Here is a 10,622-nt window from a genome sequence, read left to right on the forward strand (position 1 = left end):
GCCGCATTATCAGCTTCCTGAGCTCAGGCTCTCACCTCTGACTCAGCCTGGGACTGGGGGCTGCGGACGCTGAGCTGGGCTGTGCCAGGGCTGGGTGACATGCCCTGTCCTCCCCAGGAGCTCTTCAAGAAAGTGATGCCCCACGACTTCCTGGACTCCATCTGGTCCCAGTGTGACAACAGGGGCAATGAACACCTGGCACCCACCATCCATGCCAACACGACCCACTTTAACAGAATGGTCGAATGTGTCGTCACCACCTGCATTGGGGACCCGAGCATGATGGTCCAGGACAGGGCCAGGGTGGTGGAGCTCTGAATCCAGGTAACCAAGGTAAGATGTGGGAGGCCCTGAGAGCCCCTCTCTGGAGTCGGGGGAACTGCCCCTTCTCCTTTCTCAGCTCTCGTGTTTGAAGTCTGTGTTCTGAGCACTTGCACAATCCTTAGGCCCCTCCTGCCAGTGCCTCGATGACCTGACTCCTGGTCCCAGTGGTGGGAAGCTCACCCCTTCCTGGGCTCCTTCCTTGGCTTGAGCTAAAATCCTCCTCCTGGAAGTATTCCTCATCAGGTTCCAGCTGTGCCTTTCCTGGGTTCCCTGAGCCGCTGTTTCCTCCAGGACAAGAGACGTCAATGAGGCGACAGAAGCCAGAGGAAGCAGGGCTCCAGCTCCCTCTCACAGCTCATTCTCTTCCCTTCCCCAGGAATGCCAAGGCCTGAGGAACTTTTTCTCACTCCATGTGATCCTCTGGGCTCTGCAGGGCCCCTCCATTCAGCATTTAAAAGAGACATGGAGATGGGTGTCCAGGTGGGTAGGCCTCTCTCCATGCTTGTACCACCTGGGTGGACCAGACCCCGCACAGGGCTGGCATTGCCCTTCAGTCAGTTGGGACCTCCTGGGAGACAGCAAACCCTGGCGATAGAGTCTGACATGGTTGGAAGGCTTGGAGTCTTTCTGAAAATTTAGGCCAGTGGTTCTGCTTCAGGAATCAGTTTCCCTAAGTGACAGATCCTGGCTTGAGCCAAATTGAAGGTTTTCAAGTATTTTCAACAACAGAACTCTCTGTCCACATGAAATTAAGACTGTTTAAAACACATCTGCTGAGAAGATAAGAGAATGGAGGCCCCAGGTGACAATAGGAGAGCCCCCTCCCCAGTCCCAGACACCTCAGGGCTCAGAGGACACAGTGAAAACGCTCATCCAGGCTGTCTGGATCTTCTGGGTTTTCAAACAAAAGGAATTTACCCTCAAACCACTCCATAGTGTTTCTTTCCTTTTTTCCCTCCTCAGGAAGAACTGGACAAAACTTAAAAAGTTGATGAAAACTAGCCAGCGGGAGAGCAGGAAGCTGCTCAAGGAGGTGAGTGGAGGCTGGAGATCTGGAAGGAGGGGAGGTGAGGGGGGGAGAGACCAGGCAGGATGTGCTTTGGGAAGTTTTTCATTTAAGGTTCCATGAGAAATAACGGTCTGTCTTGTCCAGCTTGACAGGAAGCAGGGGGTATGAGCTGCAGGGGCTGGTGGGGACTGTTTGGGGCAGGACGCCTTGGTCACGGGATACAGAGGTGTCGCCTGGACTGTTCCAGGAGGTGAGGAGCTGGCAGAATGAGCAGGTCTCTGGCTTCCATGCGGACCCATCAGCTGGCCCTCTTCCTCCAGGCTGGTGGGTGGATGGAGTGGGTGGGGGTTCCTTTCTTCCTAAAGCAGCCCAGCCTGTCCTCAGGAAGCCAGGCTCCTGCTGCTCCTTCTGTCTTCACTGCACATCGCAGGGGAGGGCACTCTGCCTGCCCCAGGGATGGGCACTGTGAGGTCACACAGGTCTTGTGGACACAGGGGCTGCCCAGCCTTGGGCCAAATGGTGGATCTGGGACAGAACTGTGTGCTCTCTGGGACTGTGTGATCTAGCCCTATAGTGGTCACTGCTGACAAACCAGTGAGTCTCGCCCGGTGGCTTGTTGACAAAGATACACCCCAGATGGCAATGAGAATTATCGGGGAACCTACAGATCCTTAATGGACCTTCCTGAGAGGACATTAGAAGTTTCCAAGTGAAAAAGGATGCAAATGTCACCATTACACAGCGCCATGGTCACCCCCTCCACTGTCACTCAGATGTGGCACAAAGGGGTCCCCGTCCCCCTTGGAGGAGTTCTGTGCAGGGTTCATCCTGAGGGGATTCTAGGGAGCTGAGGCCTTTGGCATGGCCTCAGGTCCAGCCTGGTGTCAGAGAATCTCAGGGGGCTGGAAAACACAGAATCCACTTGGATAAGACTCCGAGACACCTTGTGCCACCCGATCCATGGCTCAGGCTGACTGAGGGCCTCAACACACCCCGAGAGTCAGGAGAACAGGACCTTGGTCAGAGGTGTGTCTGGAGGAGGAGTGAAGGCCAGGGGCCAGGCCCTTTGGCTGGGAGGTGGGGACGGTCTCCTCTGTGGGCCCCTGAGCAAGTCACTGCCCCTCTGTGGGCCTCGGTCTCCTCATCTGGGAAATGGAGGGAGATGATCTGTGGTGCAGGCCTCACAAGGGTGATGAGGTACAAAGGGGAGAGGAATGTGCAGGAGATTTGCGCTCCTCCTCCTTGAGGGGGGAGGGGAGAGTACTGGTGACAGTCAGATGACACTGAGTCCTCAGGGGACCCTGGGAGGCCTGGGAGTCCTCCTCACACTTTCCTGATAAGGAGAGAGGCTTAGGGGCCTGGGCAGGCCTGAGGGAGCAGAGGAGGGAGTGTTGGAAATGCGAGTGATCTAGAATCAGAGCACTCTGGAATGGGAGCAGCCATAGACACCAGATGTCCGAGGTCCAGGATCAGGGGCCTGGGAGACACGGGGAAGGGAGCATGGCCTCCCTGAGCCTGTCCTTGACCCTGCAGGACGTGACCTCTGTGTGGGCCACCTTAGAGATGGATCCCCAGGGAGCCCAGGAGAGACAGCAGCAGCAGGTGAGGGGGCCTGAGGGGGAGGGTGTCAGAGGAGGAGGTCTCTCTCCTCACGGCTTGAGGCCTCCCTAAGAGAGGGGTCCCTCCTCCTCCAGCCCAGCTCCTGGAGCCCCAGAGCCTGCTATGCCTGCCCTGGAAGTGACCAGGAGGAGGCCTGGGAGGGCTGGGCCCAGGATGAAATAGAGAGGGGAGGGGCAGGGAGCACATACTCTGGGATTTGACAAAAGCCGCCCCTAGGAGGTGACTGGGGAATTTGGGTGGTCCTGGAGGGGGCAACTGAGGGGAGGCCGCTGAGGGTCCTAGGCTGCTCTCTGTGGGAGTCTGTGGTGGGCAGGAGGCTGGGGTGAAGGGATTTGGGGGAGGGTCAATGGGGACACCTGAGATGTGGGACTCATCTCACCACTCCCACCCTGAATTCACAGGGTGTCGTCCCCTTCCTGGGCACGTTCCTCTATCACCTGAAGCTGCTGGACATTGGGATGGAGGATGATCTGGAAGTGAGTGAGCCTGGAGGTGGGGCCAGGGAGAAGTATCCTGAGGTTTGGGAGGCGATAGCCCTGCACTGGGCCCTGAGCTCTCAGTACCTGGCAAACCTTCTCTCATGAGAGCCCCATGGCCACCCCTGGGAGCTGGAGAGTCAGGCCCATCTTAGCAATGCATGAATAGACGTCCCACGTAAGCCCCCCACCAGGCTCCCTGGGCTGGTGAAGCTCAGAGCTGCCTGTCTGCAGAGCTGCAGGAGGCTGTGTCTGAGCTGCACTCAGCCTCCCCCTCAGGTCCTGCCCCTGGGGGAGTGCCATCAGCCCCTGCAAGTGAGGAAGAACTTCTGTGGTCCAGCTGTCCCTTCCTCCCTGAGGCCCCAGTCTCCCCATCTGTCATCAGAGAGGGTGTGCTACATAAGGTCTCTGGCCTCAGCTCCCCTGTCCCTCCTGCTCTGGAGCCCAGAGCCTGGCCCAGTGTCAAGTTCTCTTTGTGGAAGGTCTGCCCTCTGCTGGGCCCTGACGTTCCTGCAGCCTGAGAAGGGGTGGGATGGGGGTTAGTTATGGGCTTAGGGGGCTGTTTCTGATGGACATTGGCTGTCTCCCTTCCAGGGAAATCAGGCCAACTTCCAGAAAGGATGTGAGGTGAGCAGGGGTGGGGAGGGTGGGGAAGTGGATATCACAGAGCTCCCCTAGCAAGACATTCTCTGGCCTCATCCCTTGGGTCAGATCCACAAAGCTGGGAATCCCATCACGTTGGTGAGTGTAGGGGGGGCTGGCATCAAGGACATCTTCCTGGATGAGGAACTAATTCAAGCCAACTGTGAGAACAGGCAAGTCCTGAATGGAGTGGGAAGGAAAGAGGGTTCCCGAGTGAGCACAGACCCCAGACCAGATCCTCACTCCCCACAAGTCCCTGGCAGGGTTCCCCACCCAAGCCCTGTCTGAATCCTGTCCTTCCTCCCAGAAATTCAAAGTCATCAGGAGGATCCAGCTGCTCCAGCAGGCTGCAAATGCGTATGACCTGGAGCGAGAAGAACGATTTGGGGCCTGGTTCCAGGCCATGGAGCCCATCAGTGTCCATGAGAGGTGGGGGGGACAGGAGGTGGGTGAGGGCAGGGTAGACTCTCTCTGATGGCCAGCTCCAGAGCCTGTGGCCTGGCTCGCTAATCAGCCTCAGAACTCGTAGCGTGGTGACCCATGGGGCACTGGGACTCAGCTGCTGGCAGGCTCTGGGAGGGGCACCTGAGGTGTGGCTCCTGGTAGCTCACAGGTCCACTCTGTCCTGTAGCTACTGTGTCTCCTGCCAGCTGGAGCCTGCACACCAGAAGGCGAGTAAAATGCGGCTCTTCAAGAGAAAGAGGAACCGGACATCATCCAGCTTAGGGCCGAGTGAGTGTTGGGACCAGCAGCGACTGAATCCAGGGGCTCAGTACAGCTTCAGGCTAAGCATGGGCCTGGATCCCAGCTCCACTGCTGACCAGGCCTGGGACGGGCCGCTCCCCTCTCCTCTCTGGGATTCAGTTGCATCCTCTGAAATGGGTGATGCTAAATGATGCCTCCTGCATCAGGGACAAACGGGATGCTGTTGATGGCCTCAGCACACGGCACAGGGTTTGGGTCAGAGTGCAGGGGGGCAGGGAGGTGTGCCATGAATCTCGGGGAGGTACCCCAAAATAGTCTGTTTCTTCTCTTCAGCCGCCATGCATTTGGCGATGAGCCGTCACACTCTGGAGACCTCAAGTGCAGCTCCTCCTGACCAGCAGGGACACTGGCGCCCTCGGGGTGTACTGGGTCAGCTCTTCCCACCCTGAGTGAACGAGGACATCCTAAGACTTTCCCTGGTTTCCCCTAAAGCCCCAGAGGGAGGACACCACCCCCTCCAACTCCCTGAAATCTGCACCCCAGCGACTGTTAACCCATTGGGGAGGAGTGATATTATTTCTTTACTAGTAAATGGTAGATTTGACTCTTACATTATATCCTGTTTCTGTCACAGCCTGGGTGTTGTGGTGTGGTTCTTTCACTTCTTATGCTCATGTAAATGAGACACAGAATCTCACTTTCCTCCTTGAATTAAGAACTTGTGTTTGGTCACAGCTTATTGTATGTGGCAGAAGGGATGAGGGCCAACCTCCTCCCTGGCTACTGAATGAAACCCTCAAGTCTCCCTTCCTCAGAGGACAGGTGCATTTCTGTGTGGGTCACCTGGGCCAGGAGCAGAGACAGCCCCTCAGATCTCTCTGGATTTAGAGGTTGGAGGGACTTTCCCAAGCAGAGCAATAACCACTGAAATGTGGGTGTCTTTCAAATAGCACCTACCAGGACCATGTCCTTCCCCAGGACAGTGGCTGTCTTTCTACAGCTTTCCAGGAAGAAGGAATGTTTTTTGCTTCTCTTGTTGAGGTTTCTTTGATCAGATATTGGAACTTGCCATTTTCTTACCAGTCTCTGGATTTGCATCAACACTAAATGAGAAAAAAAATGTAAAAAGATAAAAGTTTGCATGTGTAACGGACAAGGACAGAGGAAGACCATGTGCAGATGGACTAAGGCCCCACAGGACATCCCCATCAGGCCGTCTCTAGGGCTCCCTATTCACCCTTCGCCTAGATTGGAATCCTCCTGGGATCCTGGCCCATGCTCTTGGAAGTCCTTTTCCCACTTGTTTCATATCCAGAGGGAAAGATTCATGATGCACCTTTTAAATCTACAACAGGACTTTGTTCCATAAACCTAACTGCTCCCAGTGAACTAGGATTTCCAACATCCCTGCACTTCCTTGTATGAGTCTTTTTGGGCAGAAATTCCCTAGATGGCCCCCAGCCTCTCTGTCAGAAACATCATGGCCATTCCTCCCCGGCTGGGCCTGATGGATCAGGGGTAAGCTCTGGTTTGCCAGTACAGTAGACCTTAATCCTGTCCACTGAATGACCCACACTATCCCTTGCTGCCCTGGGTGACATCTGGGCGCATGTGGTTCTGAGGTCCCTGGTCTCAGACAATCACTAGTTTACACACTCACTCGTGTTGTTACTGACTTGTCCCAAAGGGGCTGCTGGGCCTGAGGGCATAGAGCACATAGCCCCTGGGACGGCTGTGTTCTTTTCCCCAGTCTGTGCTGTGGTTATGTGGATTTGTGTTACAGGGCTGTGAAACTTTCCTGTTGGGAGTTTTGAAAGATGAGGCAGGAGAGGGGCAGGTATAGAAGTTGGTCCAGCAGGGGAATGCCACCAATCTTAGACACAACCTTACCAATTAAAATTCTGAAATGCTTCCCAAGTGGGTGGTTAACAGACACTGCTCAGAGCTCATGCCGAGAACCCACCCGACGACCTGGAGCTAAAGGGTTACCACCCGGCATTTTGAACATCATGCCCTGGAAACACCCTGTAAGACAAGGGCCATTGTCTTGAATTCCTTAGTACTTCTTCCCCCTCCTTTCTGAAGGCTGCAAGTGTCACCCAGGGTGGCCTTTTCAGTTCAGCCAGAAGCAGAGTAGAAATCCTGGTTCCCACAATCCAGGTCCTTCCTTTCAGGGCACTGCTATCCAGGAAAGAAAGAATTCACACATCCGTGTAGACAACACAAACACACACACTCATATCCCACCCAAATCCCAAGATGCTTGAACTACTAAGAGATTAAAAGTGACTTCAGAAACAGATCAACCAATTGCAAAAGAAGGGTTTCATTAAGATCCTGACTCAAATAAAATGTAAAACCAAGAAATAACCTTGACAAAACTGGGAGACTTTGGATATTGACTAGATAGTTGATTATAAGAATGACATTTTTATTTTTGTATGTGATAACGTTATTGTGTTTGTGTTCCAAAAATTCCTCATCTGTAAGAGAAACTGAAATATTTACAGCTGAAATGATGTGCTCTCAGCCATCTCCTCTGGTTAATTCTTGGGGTCTTGGTGTGAGGATAAACAAAGTCAGATGGTATAAGAGTTGACAATGTTCGAAGCAAGTAACAGGTTCACAGAGATTTATTTTTCTGTACTCTGAGTTTTAGAGATTTTTGAAAACCTTCAGAACACAAATTTGATAAAAACAGTATACTTGGTGTCCACATTACGCTGTTACAAATTAAAACATCACAAACATAAAGGAATGCGTCTCCTTCCTGACCTAAGGAAGCTCTCTCTCAGTCTGGCTTCTGTGAATGACCTGATGATGCCACCAATTATTCACTTATCACATGTTTGTTGAGTAATTCCTATGTGCTCTGTGCTGTGTGCAAGGCAAACACATTTCCACGACTCTGGATCTAGTGTGGGAAGGAAGGCAATGAGCCTGCTGCCAAGGTTCTCTAAGTGGAAAATAATGTCCACAGGGGGTATGCTCATTCTGGAGATTCCAAAATCAAAGCTACACAAGTTTGCCACGTAACAGATAAGAGATACTTAATTCATGATATAGAAATCACATATGTCTGAATTACCATGTGACCATGAAGAGAAAGACTGATGGATTTTATGTTATAATTAGATGCAAAATCATCGTGCTGGCCCCTGGCTGAATGGGTAAGTTTGGCATGTTCTGCTTTGGTGGCCCAGGTTCAGTTACTAGGCATGGACCTACAATACTCATTAGCAGCCATGTCGTGATGGTGACCCACACAAAAAGTAGAGGAAGATTGGCAACAAATGTTAGCTCAGGGTGAATCTTTCTCTGCAAAAAAAAAAAATTAGATTTAAAATCATAATAAAAATTTATGGAATCGGATTTAATATACATTCAAAGACAAATCTCATTCTAGTAGGTATCATCACTTCATTGAGTGTAAGTTCTAGAAAAACCAAGTGTAAGTTCAAAACACTAATTCCTCAGCTTCAATTATCCTATCAATTTTAATATAAAAAGGAGAAAACTCATGGTAAAGAAAAATTGAGGTTTACCATGAAAGGTCAAGATCATGATGGACGTTACAAAGAGATGCTGTGAGAGTCAAGCCTGTCTCATGGGGAATTTCTCAACGGCACCACTCTCCTTTTCTTCAGCACTGATGTTGCTTTCCTCACTGTGCTTTCAGGATGCCTTTCTTGGCTCCTTGCTCTCTCTGCCTCCCCGGCAATCTCGTCTGTCCTCGAGACCACAGTCAGTCTCTCCCATGCTTTTCTTCACTTTCTGTGTCTGTCTCCTGATATCTCTAGATGATACCTGTTGCCTGCAGAGGGTCTGTGAGCGACCCAGACCCATTCCTGGACTCATCTCTGCCCAATATGGACAGTGAGCCAGGGTGGGCTCAGGGCTGGTGTGCAGATCCATCGGCCCCTGCATGGTCCACGGATTCACATGGACCAGCCTGTGTGACTATTTCGAAGGTATTTGCGACTCGAATGAACTTAAGAGTTCTCCTTTACTGCTGCAGGCCTGGAGTTCCTGCAGTCTGCGGTATCCACAGACTTGCTGCAGCTTCTCCAGGGTCTGCTCCCACTGACTGCACCTGACCTCACCACCAGGATGGGAAGTTATTCCAGCAACTGGCCTCTGGAATATGCAGCTGCTTAGGCTTCAGGGTGCATAGATCTTCAGTTTTCTGAATGGGTTTAGTTTCATGATCTTACTGTTTCCACTATAAAGTCGGGGAATATTGTTGGAGCTTTCTCTTTCAAAACAAAATAAAATGTGAAATTTCAACAAAATGGAGGATGAAGACTACCATCCATGGAGAACGTTCTCTGTTCACATGGATATTCCACCCTCCTTCTCTCCCTGGACACATGTGTCTCAAATCACACTGTACATCACAATCATTGGAGGGTTTTTAAAACTCAGATTGCTGGAACTCAACCCAAGTAGGTCTGGGGAAGGAATAGAGAATTTTCATTTCTAAGGGGTGATGTTGAGCTGCTGGTACAGGGACCACACATGGAGAACAGGATTCAGTGACATCATCAAGCTGATGTGAGACAAGGACAGAAAGCTCAAGGTCATTATCCAGTGTCAAATCCAGACCAACTTCCCTCCGCCATCTTGCTTCAGGACGTTCCTCTCCGCCTCTCTCTGTCATGGTCAAGTACACACATGCTGGTGCCCCACAGCCCACTGTTATTGGGACACAGAGTTCCAAGCACTCCAGAGCTCCTTTCACTGCCTCATCTCTAATGACATTATTCACTACTTCATCCTTAGTCATTCACTTCCACACACCGATCCTATCTTCACCCAAAGTTCTCCTGCTCCCCAGTCAGTAATTCACAAACACCATATTCCCACCACAAATTTCCACATTTCCAGTTTTTACACAAAGAAATCCACTCGAAATAACCGTTCTTCAATAAACTAGATTACTCCAGTAGGAATATCTTCACAAACTTCTTTCTTTTCTTCTCCTAATCTTTTCTAGTAATCTCAGATTCACAGTCCATCATTTCAATCATCCACTGACCATACTCCCAGATACTTTATTGCCATCATATCCACCCTGCACACTTCAGATGATTTCAAATATCTGCCATGTCATGTTGACACTTGCCCTGAACAGAGAATGCACCAGGAGCCTGTGGATCAGAGAATCAACAGCAACCAATGGACCTATATGCATTTCTCTAATGCTTCCTGAATGCTCTGCTCATTTTTTCCATTTCTTGAGTTCCATAAATCTCTATATTCCGACCTCCTCCATATTTCACAGATAAATTGTTAACCACCAGACAAGAACTATTTCACTCTCTAGTCATCAGATCTACATATATTTCTCATAAGGAATACATTTATCACACCTTTTCTGTTGTTATATCCAAAGAAATTGATTTTTTGGCTGAAACCACTCTGATTTTTATCTTATTCTTCCATTTTAATGACATTATGCCCTCAATATTTGTTGTGCTTTCCATAACTTCCCTACTGGAATCATCCCTCAAGTTTCAAATATGCACAAATCTCTACCATCTACAAACTAATCTCTCAGCCAGCGTTCCTAATAGTCCTCACCCTCCACGCCCCTCCTCTCCTCCTCCTGCCAGGGATCCATTGTGAAAAGTTCACATATATCCCAATGCCTCTGTTTCCAGGGTGCCCACCCAATCCCATCCCCATTCTGTGGATGCTTCTCTTGCTAACCTCACAAGCCATGTCTCTTACTAATCCACTGGGGACTTTTCATGATTTTTCTGACATGCTCTGCAGTAGCACGTGACATTGCGGACTCCAATGTCATTTTAGGAGACGATTTGTCCTTGGGATCCACTACCCTA

The 10,622-nt window shown here is 50.8% G+C and overlaps 1 protein-coding gene across 3 annotated transcripts; it reads left to right on the forward strand.

Moving 5' to 3' along the window:
• Positions 1–595: 595 nt before the first annotated feature.
• On the forward strand, positions 596–3,959 carry LOC131401755 (ral guanine nucleotide dissociation stimulator-like). Of its 3 annotated transcripts, none has more exons than XM_058536929.1 (4): positions 596–804; positions 1,288–1,357; positions 2,867–2,935; positions 3,355–3,959. In XM_058536929.1, the coding sequence occupies exons 2-4, from the start codon at positions 1,316–1,318 to the stop codon at positions 3,535–3,537; spliced, it is 294 nt and encodes a 97-aa protein (XP_058392912.1). In that variant the 5' UTR covers positions 596–804; positions 1,288–1,315; the 3' UTR covers positions 3,538–3,959. The 3 variants fall into 3 exon arrangements, 1 of the variants encoding a protein (XP_058392912.1); XR_009217934.1 differs by having other exon boundaries at positions 610–804; positions 1,288–1,391; XR_009217935.1 differs by lacking the exon at positions 2,867–2,935 and having other exon boundaries at positions 661–804; positions 1,288–1,391.
• Positions 3,960–10,622: the final 6,663 nt, after the last annotated feature.

The sequence above is a fragment of the Diceros bicornis genome, assembly GCF_020826845.1.
Source record: "Diceros bicornis minor isolate mBicDic1 chromosome 13 unlocalized genomic scaffold, mDicBic1.mat.cur SUPER_13_unloc_1, whole genome shotgun sequence".
NCBI lineage: Eukaryota > Metazoa > Chordata > Mammalia > Perissodactyla > Rhinocerotidae > Diceros > Diceros bicornis.